This window comes from Anguilla anguilla, chromosome 10 (assembly GCF_013347855.1).
Source record: "Anguilla anguilla isolate fAngAng1 chromosome 10, fAngAng1.pri, whole genome shotgun sequence".
Taxonomy (NCBI): domain Eukaryota; kingdom Metazoa; phylum Chordata; class Actinopteri; order Anguilliformes; family Anguillidae; genus Anguilla; species Anguilla anguilla.
In genome coordinates this window covers 15,265,862-15,287,508 of record NC_049210.1, presented here as the reverse complement: position 1 = coordinate 15,287,508, position 21,647 = coordinate 15,265,862, and the positions used below count along the sequence as shown (strand labels likewise).

Sequence of the window (21,647 nt, the reverse complement as noted above, 5' to 3'; positions counted from 1 at the left end):
CTGCACTGGTGTGGAGGTGTGGGGTGGGGAGGAGGGGGTGACCTCTGACCTCCGAGGATGCCGAAGAGGTGCGTGACGAGGTCCTGCACGGCGCTGGGGTCGCTGCACTGCTGGGCCAGGTTCTGCAGGGCCTGCACGGCCAGCTCCATCAGCTGGGGGTTATTGGCCTTCAGCTGGCCTGAAACGCAGAGCAGCCCGGGTCAGGTTCCCACACGCTCAACGCCGCGTCAACACACCCGCTCTCTCACACACACACGCCCTCACACACACGCGCGCTCTCTCACACACACGCCCGCATTAGGGAATGATTCACTCACTGGCAATGCCCTTCCCAATATCCATGGCGTACTGGCTGAGGTCAAGGGTCACGGCCACCAGCAGGCAGGAAACGGCTGAAGGGACAGAGGGACGGACGTCACTCAGTAGGTGAGGAACACCGGGTCATGATACAGTGGAACAACCGAACACGTAAGCAACAACATGAAACGTAAAGAGCAGGTACACGGGGTGTTCCTGCAGCTTTCCAGATAGCAGTCTGACTGCTGAACACGGTGAGAGTGTGTGTGCATATGTATGCATGAGTATGTGTGTGTGTGTGTGTGTGTGCACGCGTGCATGTACAGTGAGCACCATACTTCATTGGACAGTGACACATTTTTGGTTATTTTTGTTTTGTACTCTAGCACTCCAAAGATACAATGACAATGAGGTTGAAGTGCAGACTGTCAGCTTTAATTTGAGGGTATTTTCATACATAGGCGTGTGTGCATATGTATGCATGATTATGTGTGTGTGTGCGTGTGTGTGCATGCGTGCATGTAAGTGCGTTTATGCACGTGTGTGTATCCGTGCGTGTATGTGTGTGCATGAGTGAGTGAGTGATTGTGTGTGTGTGCATGAAGTGAGTGAGTAAGTGAGTGTGTGCGCGACTGAGTGTGTGTGCGCGAGTGAGTAAGTGTGTGTGTGTGTGTGTGTGTGTATATGCATGAGTGTGTGTGTGTGTGTATATGCATGAGTGTGTGTGTGTGTGTGTGCGTGTGTGTGTGTGAGTGTGTGTGTGTATGCGAGAGACTCACTCTGCATGGAGTTCTCCGGGCTGCGTAGCATGGCCTTCTGCAGGGCAGGCAGCAGCTGCTCCTTGAACTCGGGGTGGGAGACGTGCCGCAGAACAGAGCCGCTCCTCTCCTGCAGACACAACCCAGCTTCAGTACAGCCCACTTCACCAGCACAGCCTACCGCTGGAACATCTCTGACACAGTCAGCCTGCCTGCGTTTAAGCACGGCTCTGTCTGTGTTGGCTCGGCAGTGCAGACTCACCAGGATGTGCTGGTGTGGTTTGCTCTTGCTCATAAGGACAGACTTCAGGTACAGCTCTAGCATTGCACTCTGGGAACAGAAAACAAATAAATGTAGCATCAGACAGTAAAGATGTGTGTCCGTGTCCATTATGTTAATGTAAACAAGTGTTTGTGAATAGATAGACAGATAGATAGATAGTTGACGTTATTAATCCCCGGAGGGAAATTCAATTGTCATAGCAGCCAGATACAATGTGCTGGGTGGGGGCTTTTGTGAATTAGGGTTGCTTGTGGTAGTGTGCCTGTGTGCATGTACATAAGTGAGAGGGCATATCCTGCCATTGCTGGGCTTACCTTGTGTTTGTCGATGGTTTTCATGTCTTTCTGTGTCGTACAGAAGTCCACACACACGCCCAGCAGGGCCAGTGAGCTGGGGTTCTGGTCCAGACTGAGCAGGGTGCTCATGTATTCATCTGCCAGGCCTGCGTTCTGGAGAAACAACACAATTCTGCATTTATCACAGCTCCACAGCCCACAGCTGCTCTGTTTGCCTCTCCACATTAGAGAGGTAGTTCATTTTACGCCGAGGCCAATAGAAAACAAACACTAAAACTGAAACATTATCTTTAAAAACTCTAGAAAGTGAGCTATCCCTTTAAGGGGCTGCAGAGCAGGGTGCTGGATGCTCCTGTACCCAGGGTGCAGCATGTCCAGTCCTGTAAGGACCCACACAAGAGAACTTTCTCTTTTATTTGGCCTAAAGCCTGATGCTACAGCACGCTCACCTCTTTCCACAGCTGGTTGAGACTCTTGAGGACCGACGTGATAGCGGTACGTTGGGCACCCCCCACCACTTCTGCCAGCAACAGGCTCTGAACCTCCACCTGTGTGTGTGTGTATGTGTGTGTGTGTGAGAGAGAGAGAGAAATAGAAAGGGAGAGGGAGAGAGAGAAGAATACATTTCTTATTGTAACAACCCAGGGGCATTTACACACCTCTACTTCTGACTGATCAACTAACTCTGGTCCCAAACTATATGCACATCAGATTCATTGTACTCATCTTGGCTCTATTACAGAAGTTACTAACCATGAAAAATAAAGTAAAAAACATTTCTTGCTAACTGGAGAAACGTGTACATTCCTAACATCCAAAGAGAGCAAAGAGAGAGAGAGAGACAGAGAGAGAATGTGTACTTTGTTGAGCACTCCTCCATGAGATGTGCTTTTCACTCACCAGTTTCTTCCAGTTGGGCCCCTCCCGGGTCTCAGGGGTGGGGAAGACAGAGCGCACCAGCAGGCAGGTCCAGGACATGGCCATGGACGCCGCGGAGCCCGTGCTCTTACTGACCACGGGGAAAGGGAAGACATTTAAAATAAACACAGTGCTAAAAGCCCTGAATCCATAAAAACGCACGCTGGTTGAATTATGACCCAGACTGCCCTGACTGTGCCAGTTTTACTGGGGGCTCAAATGCACTGAAAGCAAAGAGAACAATGTCATGAATCACTGGAAAGAGCAACGCTGCAGCCTCGCGCCTCCCTACCTGGGAACTCCGCTCTTGCTGACGACCCCGCTGTTGAGAAGCGCATGCAGGAGGCTGGTTGCCATGATGACGGGCTGGGAACCTGCCAGCAGGCCAATAACGGAGTGCATCGCCCTGCGGGACGCCGCATCTCTGCGAGAGAAAGGCAGGAGAGGCTGCGCTAGACTCCATACGCAATATGCCACGCACTCACGGAAAATACCAGCTTATACAAGACCATTTATAATGAAGGCCTGGTACATATACAGACGGTTTCATTCCTGTGTGCCATCTGTACTGTAAATGACCAGTGAGGGCTCAGAACCACACAGTCCCATCAATTCATCTTTTTAGAAGGAAAATAACAAAAACAAAGCACAACCAATCAATCTCATTCAGCATCAATTTCAGTCCAGCTGGACTTGTCTCCTGTCCCAGGAGAACATGAAGCATTGAGAAATAAACTACTGTTCCACAATTTACAATCTGAAAAAACAGGAAAGCCAATATCACAGCCTGTGTTAAAAGCCCCCAAGAAGACCGAACGTGACGATGAAATATACGAACAACAATCTGAGGAATATCTTCAAAAATAAGCACATAACCATGTAAAATCAATGCTAAAACGCTTAGGAAATCAGAAATTGTTTGGGGCCAAAGAATAACAGCAAAAATAACAGCAAGAATTCCAGTGGCCATCTCTGCCTACTGACCTGTATCTGTGAAGAGTGAGGCAGAACAGCTTGCACAGGCCCTTGATGGCAGGCTCTGGCAGTTCTGCAGGTACAGAAAACACATCACCAACAGCAAAAGACACAGACATCCCAATGTTCTCCATCTTTTTCATTCAGTAAAGAACATACCAAAGCCAATGTGGATCAAGTGATCTATCTGGCAACAGTTTCTCAAAAATACAGCATGTGAATCTCATGTATAGCCCATTTGCATTAAAGCTAAAAAAACAACAAAAAAATGCTGCTCATATATGACTAATGCGCTAGTGTTAAGTTTCCTACACTACTAGGACTCATTTTAGAGTCTATTCTTGTAGATTCTGACACTTACCTTTTCCACTGACACACTCTTTCAGGTCATCTAGTATCTGTCTTCGTTCTCTCAAGCTAGCTGTGGTCACTTTCACAGCGAATCTCTTCAGGGTCTCTGAAACCTGAATAGGACAAGCGGATGGAATCCAAACATGCATTCAGGGCAGCGTCAAAAAAAAGTCTGATTCTGAGCCAAAGTATGCAAGGTCACCTAATTATTGATATGGTGACACATGCCATCAAATTCACTTTCTAGGTAATCTAGGAACTGGGCTGACTAGCAAGTTGAGTGATATGGGTATCCTAGGTAATTTATTCATCAATAAATGAAACTTAAAATAATTTATGTACTTGTGAGTACAACATTGCTATTAATGAGGAATCAGAAATCATGTATGGGGTAGTGAGTTTCCTAAGTGGACAGACAACGCTAGCTAGTCAGTTAGTACCTGACAAAAGTTTTCAGTTACGTAAACTAGTGCGAGCTGGCTACCTTAGCAACATACTCAAACCAACACCTGGCCAGCAACCAAACTATATAGTTACCAGAGGAAAAGTTCACAGCCAATTTATGCGGAGCATAAAAACGTAATTTCATTACAATACACCGATTTTAGCTTGCAAGATACAGAAACACACTTCACTAGTGACAGCTGCTATGACTGACAAAATAATTATTCCAACACTTTAATGTCCAACTAGATCGGGCTAACATTAGCCATCTTGCTGACGGTGCTTAAACATTCTAATGTTAGTAATAAAGACATGTTCACATCCACATCGTCCTAGCTAAGTCAGATACCAGGAAAACGGATTTGTTTACCACTTAGGAAATCTCCAAGCAATCTTCTTCGACCATATACTTAAAATGTTAAATATGCTACTGTTAGCGTTGCTAGTACTGCAAAGCACCCCCTCCTTGCTTTCTCACTCTCCTGCCTGTACTAAATAACTAGCTAGCCTAAAAGCTAACAAGTTTAGCTTCTTTAGATTTTATTCATGTTTAGTTGTGAATGTTGTATTTAAAAATGTGATATTTAACTAGCCATCCTTATTCGTCAGAATATGGCGGTAAGAGTATTCGCAGGAAATATGTGGTTAATTCAACATGGAAAAAATATTTTTAAGTTTAATCACACAGACCTGCGTGTCCGCTGCCATCTTGCCGGCCCCGATCTAGGAAGAGTTTTGGGAAACCTCTTCCGGATCATTTCATTATGACCACGTGTTGCTAAGTTGTTAAATATCTCTTGCGGATGGGACGTAAAACGTGAATCTTTGGAGTACGTCCCTGTTTCACGAAGCAGCAGTATTCATCTAGCTGAATAAGTGCACGGAGTAAAACCTAAAGAACCCCCCCAAAATCTGGAATATTGACTGAAGTAAAAAAAGCTGATCCGGGTTTTACTCAGCGCAATCATCCCGCTAACCCAGGGATTTACTGAGCGATGTCATCTAGCGAACTCAGTTATCCAGTTTCGTGAAATAGCTCCCAGTTTTGAGATTACTTGCTCTGGTAGCTTATTCTGGCAATTTAAATACAAGAATATTTTAGTAATTTAAGGCCAATGGTTAAAGGTCTCATCCCATTACTTCACTTTGCAATGATGGCTAATCCACAAATCAGAGAGCATACATCTGGGACATAAATATGGTTAAAGTATTGATTGTATTGATCGAAAGTACATATACAAATGTAGTTTGGGAATTTCCACTCATGGGTACCAGTGGCACCTAATTAAGTAGGGGCGACATAGCTCAGGAGGTAAGACCGATTGTCTGGCAGTCGGAGGGTTGCCGGTTCAAACCCCACCCTGGGTGTGTCGAAGTGTCCTTGAGCAAGACACCTAACCCCTAACCTCCAACTGCTCTGGCATATGAGAGGCATCAATTGTAAAGCGCTTTGGATAAAAGCGCTATATAAATGCAGACCATTTACCAAGTAGGGTCGGCAACAGCAGCCCAGTTCTCTCAACACCACGTCGTAGTTTATCCAAGGTTGGAAGGATTTAAGGTAGTTTACTCAAGTAAAATAAACCTGCTGATTTTTTCGGCCTAAAAGAAAGGTTCTATGTGAATCACAACCTGGATGCACCATTACACTGTCTGGGTTCCAAGACCTAGGGTATAGCACAAAAGTCTGGGTCCTGTGCCAATTCAGTCTCAGATGGGACATCTTGAAAATGTTGAGCCTACCCCTCCCCCCCCCCCCCCCCCCCCCCATCCCCAACTTGGGTAGTCAGTTCCACTATTCTCACCATGACACCCCTGCCCAAGACATGCCCCGATACCTTGCAAGGAATGTTGGGATATACTTAAACGCACACATCAATTTCAGTTTTAAACAGTATTTTTTTTTTTATTGAGGCTAGGAGGTTACAGATGATTCAGTTTAGTCGAACAGTCCGAAGCCCATGTCGTCGTCGGATTCTTCGGACTCCTCCTTCACTTCCTCCTTGGCTGCAGCGGGAGCAGCTGCTGTCTCAGTAGCCTCAGCCACGGGGGCAGCCACAGCAAATGCAGTGGGGTCAGCCAGGAAGGCCTTCACCTGCAAGGACAGGGACAGATTTCATAGTTTGCGCTTTTAAAATTGATAAACACTGCAGGTCTCACAGATCTTTATACCAAGGGAATGGGCTGATAAGCGAACCATTCATATTTAAATCAGTGCATCTGCACAGCATTTAAAAAAAAAAAAAAGATTGGAGGTGTCATGGGAATTGTAGTCTATACATTTAACCTGCAGGTGTGCATGACAATCGTGACTAACAGAACCACACTTAGTGCCAATTTGAGGCATTTGGATTGTCTGAGACCAAGCGTCCCTGTAAGCTGTTGAGATGCAGGCAGACAGGGATAGTAGGAAACAGGTTGTTTTGTGCAGGGGGAACGACAGTGCAGCACCAATCAGCTGCTCTGTAACTTAACCTGCAAGGGGGGTTTACTCCTTTCTCAGTGTTCAGTTTGGTTTAGAGATGCCACTTCCTTATTTGTAATCAGCAATCAAAGTACTGTATTATCAAATAAAAATGTAGATTAATTATGCAGGTCCAACAGGAAATGACACTCATACCTTGTCAGCCAGGGGGAAGGAGATTTCAGTCTCCACAGCAACAGCAAGGACCCTCTTGTAGCCATTGATGATGGAGTGGGGGATGGAGGCAAGAGTAGGGTATCCAATCTCCAGACACACACTGGCGATATTCCTCACACCCTGTAAGAGAGCATCAGTGAGGCTGACGAGTTGGGAAACTGTACACTAATCCGGGCCACACCATTACAGCGACATCTAGGGGGTGTCTGAGACCAAGCGTCCCTGTAAGCCGGTGAGATGCAGGCAGACAGGGATAGTAGGAGACAGGTTGTTTTGTGCAGGGGGAACGACAGCACAGCACCAATCAGCTGCTCTGTAACTTAACCTGCCGTTACACAATCTCCATCCAGACCAAGGACAGAACAAATGCCACCAATCAGTTGTCCAACCCCAAAAATATCCCTCCCCCTTCATACACTCAGGATAACATTCAATACAGTATCTACAGATGGTGTGACTGAACAGAGTTAAGTCTACACTGCACTGGCAGGGCTCTGTTGGAGGTAGTGCTACCCCTTCCATTTCATTATACGCAACCTACAGTTGTTCCAAGAAAGGACAAACGCCATGAAGCACCATATACACTCAATGCTAATCACACACCTTTCCCATGGCTTCCTATACTCATAGTGCCAAGAAGTCCTTGATTCTGCAAATGTATCCCACATTAAGGGACGCGTGAGGGGAACGTGGCTCACCTCCAGGAACCTCAGCTGCAGAGCCTCCTCGGTGATGTCCAGGACCTCGGGGCTGTAGACGCTGCCGTTGTCGTACACCTGCTGGATGATGAGCCCGTAGGAGAAGGGCGAGATGTTCAGCATGTTGAGCAGAGTGGCCTCGCTGGCGCCCACCTTGTCTCCGGTCTTAATGAGCTGCACATCGCTCTGTACAGAGGGGGGAAGAGGAATGCTTCAGTTAGTTCACTAATTTACGTGTGAATACCACCTTATTCTACAGAAACCACAAAAAGTACATCAATTGAACACCTCAGACCTATACCAAAAAAATAATGAACTGCTTTGTGAACGTTTTCAGCCCTGACAATGGCGGTTGTCAAAGACCAGCTTTCGTTTCATCTCACCAAGATTTCAATGGTTCCTCTGGAGATCTTGGTGGTGATGCCCAAGGCCTGGAAGAAGGAGGTCTTCTCAGGACCGAGCCCAGTGTTCTGAGCTGGCACGGTGACGTCGCAGGGGGCAATGGCACCGGCACGGGCTGCAGCTGGCACCTGGGGAAGGGGGCGCAGAGGAGTTAAGAGGGGTGGACAAACCGTGGCCCGCACAATGCCAGCACAATTCAGCACACATACACAGTCATGCCTAACGCAGGTGCCTTATGACTGATGCATAGGAACATTCACTAATGAGCTGAACAGTTACATTCAACAGGAAAGGGCAATGGCCTGTGGGCCTTTCATCCATTCACCAGTAGCTCACCTTATTGGCCAACAGCAAGTCCCGGACCTGAGTCAGGTCCTCCTTGGTGAACACGAAGCCCACATTCCCACGGATGTGGGGCAGGAGTCTGGGGTCAGACGAGAAACCTTCACGTCATACACACGTATGCATACAGCTCTTCACAATCAACAACACACACAAATGTCTGAGACCAAGCGTCCCTGTAAGCTGTTGAGGTTCAGGCAGACAGGGATAGTAGGAGACAGGTTTATGTTTGCAGGGGGAACGACAGTGCAGCACCAATCAGCTGTTCTGTAACTTAACCTGCACACAGAATTGTAGAAACTGCTATGCCAGGTATTACTCAAATCTGGCCCTCAATGTCAGTAAGTCTTCTCTTCTACATGATAATCCAGTCCAATATTGTCACCAACTGGTCAGACTCACCTGGTGCATCAGGTTAGAGGTGAGGAATGAAAATCTGCAGTACTACTAACCCCAAGATCCAGACTTAAGTATCCCCTGAGCTATGGCCACAGGACGTGCCACTTTGATTTGGTTTTAATTGATACCAAAATTAGCACTGGTGTACATATTTTACACTTACTTCTCCAGAGCGGGGTTGTTCTCCAGATGGCCACGGATGGCCTTGCGCATCATGGTGTTCTTGCCCATCAGCACCACAGCCTTTGCACGCAGGGAGAGGCGGATGGTCTGCATCTGCTTGGAGCCCACATTGTCGGCCCCCACAATGAAGCACTTGGGGTACTCATCCAAGAGTTGCTAGGATTACAAAACGAGGAAATTGTGATTCTGCATTTCTCCAAAAAGGTGTACAAAATTGCAAAAAAAACAAAAAAAAAACAAATCTCCCCTTCCCCTCATACACTGCATAATCCTACAGCTCCCCACTGGACAGACTGACAACTAACCTTACATATTCCAGCCTTTGAAGGGCATACAGCAGATCATAGCAAAGTACTGTTATACATATTAACAAGGTGGCAAAAAATACAAAAACCCAGAATAATTGGACACTCATGCGAGCACTCGGCCACTGGCTGGGGACCCGAGTTGTTTAAAATGACTTACGATGATTTTCATAAAATAGTTGGACTTCCACGTGGCCCTGTCTTCCCTGGGCATCTTTGCAGTGCTTCCAAGGATCGCTACAAAGCTGGTTTAAAGACAAGGTGGTAACTGTGGAAAAAGAAGACGAGCGCATTAGGGTGCGACCTGCACGATAACTACATGCACTTGCAACTACCAAATCAACCAACACTGGTGAAGTGTTGAGTGCGGGATAACTGCATCTAGCCGGCATAGCTAGCTACCGTTACAGCACCAAGGGCTAAAGCTAGCAATTTCATTAGCATCTCCAAGTCAACAAAAGAAATCGGGTTAAAAAGACCGATGCAGATCATTCAGCTATACAGCTAAAACGGCCGAATGTAAGGTGCCGTCCATTGTACGCTAATTGGAGTTATTTCAGCCACGACCAATTAGCTCACACGTGGCGCGGCTAAGCTATTTCTCGCAAATAACGTCATTCGGCTAGCGCACCGACTTGTAGGCCCCGGCAGCATGGCGCATTATCAGCCGGCCGTTATTAAATCACCATGCGGCGTACAATGCCTATAGTAGCACATAACAAAGATAACATTAATATTTCAGAACACTGTTTTGTCAAAGAAATACCAGTAAATATCGCTAATTGATCGAAAAAGAGACGTATTGACTCAGAGAGAACTGCCGCAACGTACCTGACGATAAGGGTCGTGAAAGAAAGAGGAAATACTCAGCCCTGAGCAAAGTACTTATACCGCAGTGTATTCCGCCAGAACAGCCAATCACAGACACAGGGCTCCAAGGGGGCGGCTGAGTGGTTATTGGCTCGCGGTTGCGTCAATCCTTTCGCAGCGTGAAGATTTATAGATTTGTGCACATTAATGATGCTTAATAAAAGTACAAACGTATTTTGCAAGAATTAGTATTTTATTTTAAAACAGGTCATATCCTAATCCCAAGACATAACAGTGACCAATATCGCTAACATTCCTGGAAAATGAAGTTCATGCACTTTATTTGTGCATTTATTATTTTAATCATTAGATATCTTAAAGCATAATGGCTTAAATTTAAGATTGAGCCATACATAGCCCGCCTGTGTACAAATATTTACATTCTTGAGTTTTCATATTCATTTGACATTCACGTCACGCAATAATCTAGCCAATATTTTACTGGCCCATAATAAAATTGCCTACACAAGTCGATTAAAGCCTAATAATGCATTATTCATAATAAAGTCAAGTACCCTTTAACAACCAAACCTGGATATGGTTTGACGTTTGAAGGTTTAAGGTTACGAATGAAAATGCTACCACCACGATACAATTGTTGTAGGCCTATGTATTTTGATCTTCATCTAACCAGTCTTACCCCCAAGCGATTCACAAAAATAAAACGAGAAAAAAACCTTGCTTTAATCCTAGCTCAACAAACTAAACTGTGAACTGAAGGAGGAAAATGGGCGGTAGCATTGCTACTTCTATAGTCGATGCAAGATCATTTTAAAAACGCAAATTGAATGTGTAATCTCAACGAGGACATCATTTGCAAGCAGGATGAGCCGAGAAGCACTGAGAGTAACATTATTTTAAATCGGAACACTTCAAGCTTCCAATAAATAGGCCTAGTTCAAAAAACGTATTCCACAGTGAACATAACGGCACCTTCTCACCCACGGTCTCCTTCAGTTTCTCTCCAGAAGTCATAAAAATGACAGAATAAAGCAGATAGACAACTACACGCACAGGGTACCAAAAAGGGATTTTTTTATTGGTGTAATCACATGGCATGAAATGGATCAGAAATCCAAGTTCAGAGACCAAGAAAAAAAAATTAAGGCTGTTACATTTGATTCGTTGAGAGGAGAAATAATAATAACAATAATAATAATTTCAGAAAAAAATCATGTGCAGATGGAAAAAAATAGTCTTATGAAGTTCCCTTTGGTTAAATGAAGAGATAATCTGATATGATTTAGATGTAAACACCAATTAAATGGCAAGGTTTAATTAGAACCCACAAAGTACAGGGAGAATCAGGACAAAAGAAAACTTAAAACAACTGGTTGTTAGATCCAAAAGAAAAGGTTCCAGAGAGTTAAACAATAAGGCTCCTACAGCATCAGAATATTAAAATATAGAAAACCCTAAAAGACCAACCAGTGTAAAACAGCGCTTGCATAACAGAGACAGCAGAGAAACTGCTGGCAAACACTTCCTTAGTCACTCACTCACGTCTGTAGTCCTCAAAAGCCACCTTCTTTAAATCAAGCTTTCGTCTTGGCGCACTTCTTACCAAACTGAAACAGAATGATGAACACTAAACTTACTACCTTCACATTTGTTTGCATAGCCCCTGAGGTTGTATAAATAACACTCCGGAGTGATGACCGATCGTTCCATTGGATGTCTCTCCACACACTCACACGCAAACCCATGTGAATGTACAAACTCACATGGGCACGCGTGCACATGCACAAAATCATGACATCAACACTGATTACAGTTGAAGCGGGATGACCAAAAACAAATCAAAAGAGGGTGGCCCTGAATTTTAGGACAATTTCCATACCCTACAGTGCCACGCCTGTGTTCTTTTAGTAGACACTGAAGAACTTTTTAAAAATCCAGAACAGATGTATCATGGCTGCCACTACCTACCTTTTACATCATAATAGCTACACCAATCCACTTCCAGGAGGTAATGGAAAGCTGCACCATAAAAAACTGCACAGTGTAAAAGACATTGCATTGAAATTTTGGCACAAGCACTGATTTTTACTTTGAAAATAAATGCAAGGAAATACAATACAAAGGGATTCATTTACAGCAATATATTTTCCCGACTTGTTTGAAAAATCAGGAAAACAAAATGAACACGACTCATTTGTTTACTTTTTAAAGAACTAATAAAATAAAATAATATCCAATATATGCAAATACATAATTTTATGAGTGAAAGCAGAAAAAAGCACAAGCCTCCATATTCATATTTCTTTAGCCAGCCAAATGTCTTCATCAGTTTTTTTCAGATGTGCTTTTTTTCTTCAATTTGTCTGACTAGAAAGTTTGGCATGCTCAGTACACATCATACACAAACCCTTTGTCCAATGTAACATATTAATACCTTCATATAGGCTGATATCAGAAGTTTTATCCCTCCCAAATGTCCATCATAGGCCTCCATGGGTTAGAGTGTTTGCATCCACATGCATCTGCATGTGTCAATGCCTGCTGCTTGAACACTGTTACGAATTTCAATGTGGACCTGTGTCAATTTACTGTACATTGATATTAGCGTTAGTCTAAAAACCTTGCCTGTAACCATGCCAATATTTACTTGATAATCATGGCAACGCTTGTCTCTACATTTAAAACAAAAGGACCATTGCAAAAAATCTCTCCCCATAGAAAGCCCAAATTAAAATTAAGACTTGCACAAGAGATACATTTCTTGGCAAACAAAGATGAATTGTTACAACACAAAAGAAAAAAAAAACATTTAAAAATGCATAGTTTAAAAGAACAGCAGTTTTGAGACCGCTCCAGTATAGCCTTATGTTGCCATGGAGATACTGGGACAGAAAATCCAAACATTTGACAAATCCAATTCACAAAGTCAAAAAGTAAAATGTCTTTGGAGAAACATTGTACAGTTATGTCACAATCATCTTCATGGCAACAAGTCTTTCCAGAAGATACAACTGAGGTTCCAATTCACATCAGCTTATGTGAATCAACTAGAGTGGTTCTCCTTTAGATATAAAACACACATATGCCTTTATATAGCCATAACAAAAAGGAAACAATTCATTTCAAAGGTTTCTGTGCGAAAAATTCAGGATGTACACCAACAAAAACTTGATGAGAAAGAAGGATTGATTTCATCAGACAGGCAATTTTTGCTATAAAGCAGAAGAGAGCTTACTTTCTGCCTTCTTTGAGAGAGGGGAGGAAAAGAAAGAAAAAAACAAGTGAGAGAAAATTTTCACATTTTGACTTGCTGTGCACCCCAGAACACACGGAACTGCGCTGTCACGTGGTCAGAAAGGCCAGTGCACAGCTGCACAGTGGTGATGCTCAGAGCACAGAACTACAACAGCGCCTGAGCCGCTGGTGTCCCTGGAATTCCGCTCCAGTGATGTCATCAAGGGATCGACACATTGAAGAATTCTGCCCTTTTTACTGCTGGCTGTTTATTACCTGAACACCCATTTTGTGCTCCATTGGAAAAGGACAGCAGTTTCCAAACAAGAGCAAATGGTAAGTAGTCATACATTTCCTTTGCTTGCATGTTAAACAAAAAGGATCTGTGTAAAAGCATGGCAAATATCTACACGTACTCAGCTTGGTAGAAAAAAATGTGTGTACGTTTTGCACTTTTTTTTTTATTGTAAGCGTTTCCATAAATGTGAAAAATTCCATAGGAAAAGTTTACAAAAATATCACGTCACTGTGTCGACCATATTTAGCTGTAAAATGTAAATGCAGTAAAAATGTACACTGGTTTGAAAAGACAGAAAGACACAGCATCTGGTGCTCAACTGCTCATGTACTGTGCTTTCTTTAGGAGCAGAGAAAGACGCCCTATATGTGCAAAATGTGGCGGCAGAACGGTAGTTCCTGCTCAGTGTGTGTGTGTGTGTGTGTGTGTGTTTACGAGATCAGCTACTCAGATGACACCCCGTGTGCTTCCCAAGAATAAAAATACAACCGGTTCCTGATCACTGACCTGTTACCAAGTCCACGCTAAAAATAATCAGATCTCATATTAGATAAATATATTTTTTCCTCTTCGTGTAAAGATTTACCGAGACACCAAATAAGTGACACTAATCTCTCAAAGATTCTGCCCAATGACATGTGTTGGACTGCATCACGTTGGTCATGTGATTAAGGGGAGGAGGTTCACATGATTTAAAAACAAAAATGATCATTGTTCACACAGGTCAACTGAGCCATGCTCTGAACACATGATTCTGAAAGGTTTCCAAAACACACACTCAACCAGTGAGCAGCAACCTCCAAGGTTTCTAATGAACACTCTTTCATGTATCTACAACGCGCAATATTTCTCCAGTAATCACAAAACAAAACTCATTTGGCTTCCTTAAAAATTCCAACTCTTCTGTCGTTCCGCCTGCACTTTCCGCCCCAGCCAATCACGTGCTTGGGGCAGGCAGAGGTGCGCCAACAAATGAAATCCGAGCCACAAACAAGACGCGCACAAATTTATCCACTGTCACGCTCTACCCCTCTCCCCATGGTGGTCTGCGCACACATAAATGTGCAAATGTACACACGCACACACACACACACACACACACTCTAGCATGTGTATTTACACATGCAAACATGCACGAATACATGTGCGTGCACGCACACACAACCATACATAAAATTACAAACATTCACACACACAAAAGAGACAAACAACAACATTCCTCGTTGTGACTGAACTGAGCTAAGACACCACCTCACCACCAGTGGATGTTAGAGCACACGCACAGAGGGATAAAAACGCACTGCTGCCCTCCGCCCCCAAGTTAGCTGAAGAGCTTGACGAAGCAGCTCTGGCAGTAGGGCTTGTCGTTCTGCTCCTTGAAGGTGCCCTTGTTGAGCTGCTTGAGGCAGAAGGCGCAGACGAAGTGCTCGGGGTGGAACTTCTTGGCCATGGCGGTGATGCAGCGGCCGGTGATGGGCTTCTGGCAGCCGGAGCAGAGCGAGCCGCGGCGCTCGTGGTAGTGCACCTCGCAGTAGGGCTGCCCGTCGTGCTCGAAGAAGCTGCCGTTCACAAAGGGGGTGAAGCACTCCTGCGCACGCGCACGTCCGCACGCGCACGTCCACACACGCACAGGCAAGCACACACACGCACGTGCACACACACAGAAACACACATACACACAGAGGCACACACACACAGGTGAGAGAGGGAAAGAGAACATCTATTACACTGTGCTTTCAGTAGATTTCAGCTGTTGTCCTCTTTTAAAACCACTGTAATTCTCCTTTATAGTACTGCTTTAGTATCGTGACATATACCCATCTCTTCAGACTGCATCTCAATTCCTCCACCGTCTTTTAACACTTTAATCCTCTTTTTTTTCTTTTCAGAGCCCGTGGTTCTTTTAATGTGGTGTACTGTCTGTATTACTGGGGCTCTTGTTTCCATTACTAGTTTAAAGTTCAATGAGGTAGTTGACAAGTTGTTAACGGAAACCTGAAACTACACTTGTTGCACTTGCCACCTCTGTTGAGACTATGTTTCCACCTTGCACTGCATCCTTAGCACTTTTGTTTGCAGGGTAAATCACTCTGGGTAAGATCACCTCATAAGCACCAGCAAAGTAAAGGAAGTAAAGTGAATTGGTCTCGATATTTGATTCTCGTGCTTTTTAATGCTGTCCATTTTAAGATATTACATTAGATATAATTATTTAAACATTTATATATTGTCCTTAAATTCTCTAATTATTATTTTAATCTGTATTAAAATAATGTAAATTCTTCTGAAAAGGACTTGTACAAAAAAAGTTATACAGTACATAAAGAGCAAACGCAGTCTGAGTGACAGCTGCCATAACACAGCCTGCACCTGAATGGCCTTACCCTGCACACAAAGCATTCTGGGTGCCAGAGGGAGTTGAGCGCAGAGATGTAGTTCTCCAGGATGGCACGAGCACAGCCTCCGCACTTGGGTGCAAACATGTCGAAGTAATCCTTCCTGCAATATGCCTTCCCGTCCTTCTCATGGAAACCTGCAGGGGGCAGTGGAGAGGGCAGGGAACCCCAGAACCAAATGAATAAATCCAGAATAAGGTCATGCTAACAGTTTTCCAACACGCTGTGCCTGTTTTAACTGGAAAAGTGCAGGCAGTTCTGGTAGCCTACAGCACATTACTGTGTGACCCGTAACGGAGAGACGGGTGGAGGTGACTCACCCTCTGGGCCGAAGAAAGCCCCGCACTGGGCACAGAAGAAATGCTCTGGGTGCCAAGTCCGGTCCAGCGCCGTCACAACTTTCTGCAACCCGAAAGACACACAGTCAGTCAATAACAACACTGCGAAAGCAACAGCGCACAACCGTTTGCTATACCACGACACTTGTCATATTTCTGTGATGCGGCAGATCAGCCAGCAGGGGGCAGCACAGAAGCGGAGGCGACGTGGGAGGAGGTGCCAGAATGTTGAGATTAGCTCAAGTTTTCCAGTCTTGACAGGATTCCAGGGCAGTTACACCATGACAATGATGGGGCTTGTTAGTCGGACCCTGGGAGGATCACTGGCTTATTGCGGCCTTAACACTAAACCCAAAAGGCACGTTCTTGTAAATCAATACAGCAACCCACTACTGAGAAGAACTGAAACGTTTGAATCAGAGTAATTTCAACAGACACTGTAAATGACAGAGTGAGAAGGGAGATGGAGAGAGAGAGAGAGAGAGAGAGAGAATGTTTACGGAGATTAAACAGACCCAGCCCAGGGCCAATGTCCAGCATTGCTCATCCTCCCTCTTCAGCACAGCTACTGTAGCCTGAAGCTGCACAAAACTGGGTCATCTGAGTGTGTATGCCCGTGTGGCTAACCATGAGAATGTGACAGCATATGCCCTGCATTACATGTTGGCATTGAACTGACAGGACAAGTGTGTGTATGTGTGTGTGTGTGTGTGTGTGTGTGTGTGTGTGTGTGTGCGTGCTTGTGTGTGTGTGTGTGTGTATGTGTCTGCGGTGCTGTGAAGCCTTCTCCTCCTCACTCACATCCAGGATGGGGCCGTTGCAGTAGTAGCAGCGCGGGGAGAACAGGTGTGTGTGTGTGTGTGTGTGTGTGTGTGTGTGTCTGTGGTGCTGTGAAGCCTTCTCCTCCCCACTCACATCCAGGATGGGGCCGTTGCAGTAGTAGCAGCGCGGGGAGAACAGGTGTGTGTGTGTGTGTGTGTGTGTGTGTGTGTGTCTGTGGTGCTGTGAAGCCTTCTCCTCCCCACTCACATCCAGGATGGGGCCGTTGCAGTAGTAGCAGCGCGGGGAGAACAGGTGTGTGTGTATCTGTGTGTGTGTGTGCGTGCGTGTGCGCTTGTGTGTGTCTGCGGTGCTGTGAAGCCTTCTCCTCCCCACTCACGTCCAGGATGGGGCCGTTGCAGTAGTAGCAGCGCGGGGAGAACAGGTTGTGGTAGTCCTTCTCGCAGTAGGGCTGCCCGTCGCGCTCGAAGAAGTTGCGGGAGCCGATCTCGTCCTGGCAGTGGGTGCAGACGAAGTGCTCGGGGTGCCACGTGCGGCCCATCGCCGTCACCACCTGCAGAGACGGGAGGAGGAGGAGGAGGAGGAGGAGGAGGAGGCGCAGGCAGGACCCACAACACCGTCAGCCCCGGAGCCAAACAGGACAGAGACTAAACAATGGGCTACAAATGTATTTGTATTTATATTATCCGTGTTCCTCATTAAATTTGAAACACGGGTGACTTATTTATTTCATATTATGATTTAAAAAGAAGTCAAATTTTCTTCAAGATTGGGTGAGTGTGTTTGTGAGTATGGGGAGGTGGGGGTGGAACGTTACCGTGTATTTTCACACTTCTGCAGCTTATGGAAATAAAGAGCTTTTTGCTCTCGTCATATTTGAATTTGGGACTAGGTACAGTGTTGCTGCAGTCGGAGAGGTGAGAGCTGCCAGACTCACCTGCCCGGCGATGGGTTTGTTGCAGGCCCCGCACACGCCCTTGGCCACCGTCTGCACGCCCAGCCGGTTCAGGTCCGACTGCAGGCTGCCCAGCATGTTGTCCAGCTTGTTGACTTGTTTCCGGGGCCCTGTGGGCGACCCACCGCCCTTCCCCTGGGCCATTATCTGCGCGGGAGAGGCGGGGTCAGAGACCGGGCCCAACGGGAAGGGCACGGACATGCGCACACGCTCACACACACGTGCGATCATTCGTGCACACGAGCACACAAAGCCAAATGTAAACACACACTCCTCTACAGTATTGCAGAGATGAGTGGGAACACGGCTATCCAGCGTTAAATTAACATTACTCATATAATAAACCAGCTAAAATGACCATTCCCATTTATTCCCATGTAAATACAAGTGTGTAAAACCTCCATCTCATTTGATTGATGCTTGTCCACTCCTGTTCCCTCTCCTTTGAATGACCCTGTACACTCCTGTTCCCTCTCCTTTGAATGACCCCGTACACTCCTGTTCCCTCTCCTTTGAGTGATCCTGCACACTCCTGTTCCCTCTCCTTTGAGTGATCTTGCACACTCCTGTTCCCTCTCCTTTGAGTGATCCTGCACACTCCTGTTCCCTCTCGTTTGGTGATCCTGTACACTCCTGTTCCCTCTCCTTTGAGTGATCCTGTACACTCCTGTTCCCTCTCCTTTGAGTGATCCTGTACACTCCTATTCCCTCTCCTTTGAGTGATCCTGTACAGTCCTGTTCCCTTGCCCACAAACGAATTGATGCCTCTTGTACACGCCCATGAGGCCTCATCAGTCACAGGCTGCTTCCTCCCTTTGACCACATTCATACAGGAGCGGCACTTAACTAAAGACACAAATAAAATCAATGTCAAGAAGCCTACAGGAACTTTGCAGTATAGAGCAATCCCTCGCTCATCCAACAGTGCCACAAAACCAGTCTCGTGAGCTGCCATGAGCTCTGCTAGCTCAACCTAATGGTCTTTCCTGCAGTGAGCGTTTGGTTATTTAGCCATCCATCACAGGGATCGATGGCGCGGAGTGGCAGGCGACGGTAAGGAGACCCATTAAGGGCGGGATTGGTGCGAAGCAGAGTCAGCCTCACCCCTTCGATCTGCACCACGTCCCGTTAAAACCCCTTACGCCCCATCACTCCAGCCTGAGTCAACCATGGATCCCTCAGGCTCCCGCCCTTCTGCTCGGCTGCAAAGCATCGCGGCGGCCTTTGGCTGTGTGGTGATTTATCCTCATCGTTTATCGCAGAGGGTGCACTCACATAGTGTGCGTGTGAGTGTGTGTGTGTGTGTTTTTATTGCGCATGTGTGTTGGCAGGGTGATGTGTACAGTGACTGATGTGCAACCCAAGCCAGACCTAGCAATCTTGCTAAACATCTCCATTCTTTGCACATGCAACCCATTTCCACTCTGCTTCATTTGTATAATAAGGTGTGTTACACATACATTTTAACAATGCAATATTAGATTGTTGGTGAGGTACTTGAGACTTAGTCATCAGCCTTATTCGTACTGTGTGAGTTCAGAGTAGTCTGCATATTCCACCCCCTCTTTTGTACTAGCCCACTCAATTGTTATGAGTGTTATAAATTTCGTTAAAATATTCAATAAGCACGAAGAGCAGCTGTACAACATTAACACAATCCATCTGTTCCTCCCTCACAGACTGAACTGCAGGCACGAAACAGCCGCTCCAATTTCCCCAGCGTTCCGCTCTCCAGCTCAAAAGCAGAATGCATCCCACACAGGAAATGCACTCCACAGAGCACGCCCACAGCCAAACCATCCCAACGAGCCCCGCCCACACACATCCCCACTTCGACAGGGCGAGGTCAACACACAGAACCAAACCGCAGAGATCCGTGCCTGCATCGGAGGGAAGAGGGGGTCTTCTTCGGTCTGGCAGGCTATCGACACCAGGACCTTGGGGGGAGGGGCCTGAACTGGAGGAGGGGCCACGGGGGCCAGCTTGGGAGGCTCTGCCGGGGGCGGGACTTTCTTTTTGGGGGGCTGAGCGCGCGGGGGTTCGGGATTGGGCGGCAGCTGAGGAGGAGGGGGCTGAACGGGTTGAGGGGGTTGCGGAGGAGGAGAGGGAGGTGGGGGCGGAGGGGGCAACGGAGGAGGGGTCTGTTTCACTGGGGGTAGCCTTTTGGGCTCCTCCAGGGGAGGAGGGCGACGAGGGGCCGGGGGGGACAGGGGCGGGGGGATAACCTTCCTCTGTGGGACAGGCGACTCTGGAGGAATAATGATCTGGACGAGAGAAGAGACAGATCAAACAGAGGACAGAAAGAGAGAGAAAGTGGAGAAAAATGAAAAGCAAGACTGAGACGAGGAGACAAAAATGTTTGTGGTGGATTCTGAAATCTTCACTACTGAGTAAAGTAAAAGACAACCAAGACAACCAAGATGGCTACAGCTTTTATCACTATAAAGCCTGAAGAGAGGAGATACAACTACTAGAACATTCCCTCAGCGGGACAGGGGAGTAAATCCACTGGCCAAAACCCCCTGGGGGTCCTCCTCCGCTGCCCTCCCCTGACCTTGTCCACGGCGGGGGCGGGACTCTCCTCGCGGGAGCGCTGCGGTTTGGACATGACGATGACGCCCTCGGTCAGCCAGTCGTCCTGCTGCTTGCGGCGGCGCTCGGTGCGCCCGATCCCCAGCTTGCCCTGCAGCTCCTCGATCAGCCGGTCCTGCGAGCTGCTCTTGTTGAAGATGATGGGCCCCAGCTTGCGCCGGGGGTGCCCCTCGCGGTACATGGGGTGCACGTTGGACGTCTCCTTGGTGCGCCTTATCACAGACTTGATCTGGGGGTGTCACAGACCCTGGTGAGTTCCTTTGTAAGGAAGGGGAGGGGCGCACACCATGCTTTTGGGATTAAATCCACACTGTTCCACTCGAGGTCAGTCCATTCCAGTGTAGTGGTCATGCTCGGGTGCAGAAACGCTGTGTCTAGGATGTGATACTCTTGAAATTCAACACGCATGCACACACCTTCGCCGGAAGTCTTTTGTGTGCAAAAAAACAAAAATTAATATCCAAACACCAAACCACAGTGTGAAAAAATGTCCACACACCAGACCAGAGTTTGAAACGGATCAGCTGATCATGTCCTACTTGTTTAGGCCAGAGCAGCACTCCAGGTGGATGGACACCATGCCGCAACCGCATGCAGACACCCTAAACCAGGCCCCGCCTCTCCACTGCGCTGTGGCATGGAATGCACCCAGCAGGCAGCTGTCCAAACCACACCCACAACTGACCAACTGCTGCCAATCAGGTGACAGCGGAGGAGGGAAGGGCTATGGGGGTGGTCTCCTAGACCAGCGGGAAAGCTTTGCTGCTAAAATGCTTGTGCAGATTAAAGTGCCTTGTTTTTGACAAGCCATGCAGTGGGAACTGTTGTTAGTCTAACATTAAATCAGATACGTGTTTTCCTTACTATGTTTTAGCCAGTTAGCGATTTCACCAATTTAGCCAAGGTTAACAGCAAACGTTTAGTAACAAGA

General features: G+C 46.5%; 3 protein-coding genes and 1 non-coding gene across 6 annotated transcripts in view; all 4 read right to left on the bottom strand.

Moving 5' to 3' along the window:
- Positions 1 to 5,082, bottom strand: part of gcn1 (GCN1 activator of EIF2AK4) — a 33,579-nt gene extending 28,497 nt beyond the window's left edge. Inside the window, exons 1-11 of the mRNA XM_035380144.1 lie at positions 5,013 to 5,082; positions 3,889 to 3,991; positions 3,537 to 3,600; positions 2,845 to 2,976; positions 2,535 to 2,643; positions 2,084 to 2,182; positions 1,653 to 1,787; positions 1,318 to 1,386; positions 1,077 to 1,185; positions 318 to 392; positions 50 to 178 (exon numbers count right to left, since the gene is read on the bottom strand). Coding sequence (XP_035236035.1) covers positions 50 to 178; positions 318 to 392; positions 1,077 to 1,185; positions 1,318 to 1,386; positions 1,653 to 1,787; positions 2,084 to 2,182; positions 2,535 to 2,643; positions 2,845 to 2,976; positions 3,537 to 3,600; positions 3,889 to 3,991; positions 5,013 to 5,030 — 1,042 coding nt within the window. The 5' untranslated portion in view covers positions 5,031 to 5,082. The remainder of the gene's footprint in view (positions 1 to 49; positions 179 to 317; positions 393 to 1,076; positions 1,186 to 1,317; positions 1,387 to 1,652; positions 1,788 to 2,083; positions 2,183 to 2,534; positions 2,644 to 2,844; positions 2,977 to 3,536; positions 3,601 to 3,888; positions 3,992 to 5,012) is intronic.
- Positions 5,083 to 6,201: 1,119 nt separating this feature from the next.
- On the bottom strand, positions 6,202 to 10,244 carry rplp0 (ribosomal protein, large, P0). The gene is made up of 8 exons (XM_035436108.1): positions 10,124 to 10,244; positions 9,453 to 9,560; positions 8,968 to 9,143; positions 8,400 to 8,487; positions 8,045 to 8,191; positions 7,662 to 7,847; positions 6,943 to 7,083; positions 6,202 to 6,417 (listed from the first exon to the last, which is right to left on the bottom strand). The coding sequence occupies exons 2-8, from the start codon at positions 9,504 to 9,506 to the stop codon at positions 6,262 to 6,264; spliced, it is 948 nt and encodes a 315-aa protein (XP_035291999.1). The 5' UTR covers positions 9,507 to 9,560; positions 10,124 to 10,244; the 3' UTR covers positions 6,202 to 6,261.
- LOC118207150 lies at positions 6,675 to 6,803 on the bottom strand. The gene has a single exon (XR_004761319.1). It is a non-coding gene; the product is annotated as a small nucleolar RNA SNORA63 (small nucleolar RNA).
- A 931-nt stretch (positions 10,245 to 11,175) lies between the features above and the next one.
- The window catches only part of pxnb (paxillin b), a 40,525-nt gene continuing 30,053 nt past the window's right edge, over positions 11,176 to 21,647 (bottom strand). For 2 of the 3 annotated variants that reach the window (XM_035436106.1, XM_035436105.1), the window contains exons 8-14: positions 20,679 to 20,945; positions 20,005 to 20,388; positions 18,107 to 18,271; positions 17,549 to 17,722; positions 16,372 to 16,453; positions 16,040 to 16,188; positions 11,176 to 15,243 (exon numbers count right to left, since the gene is read on the bottom strand). In XM_035436106.1, coding sequence (XP_035291997.1) covers positions 14,977 to 15,243; positions 16,040 to 16,188; positions 16,372 to 16,453; positions 17,549 to 17,722; positions 18,107 to 18,271; positions 20,005 to 20,388; positions 20,679 to 20,945 — 1,488 coding nt within the window. In that variant the 3' untranslated portion in view covers positions 11,176 to 14,976. The remainder of the gene's footprint in view (positions 15,244 to 16,039; positions 16,189 to 16,371; positions 16,454 to 17,548; positions 17,723 to 18,106; positions 18,272 to 20,004; positions 20,389 to 20,678; positions 20,946 to 21,647) is intronic. The other variant, XM_035436107.1, reaches the window with a different exon arrangement.

What these genes read in the sequence shown, in the direction of transcription:
- rplp0 (XM_035436108.1), bottom strand. Translation starts at nt 9,506, where the DNA reads ATGCCCAGGGAAGACAGGGCCACGTGGAAGTCCAACTATTTTATGAAA. An exon ending in AACAACCCCGCTCTGGAGAA is followed by an intron (nt 8,488 to 8,967) that starts GTAAGTGTAAAA and finishes GTCTGACCCCAG; the next exon opens with ACTCCTGCCCCACATCCGTG. An exon ending in GAGGAACCATTGAAATCTTG is followed by an intron (nt 7,848 to 8,044) that starts GTGAGATGAAAC and finishes CCCTCTGTACAG; the next exon opens with AGCGATGTGCAGCTCATTAA.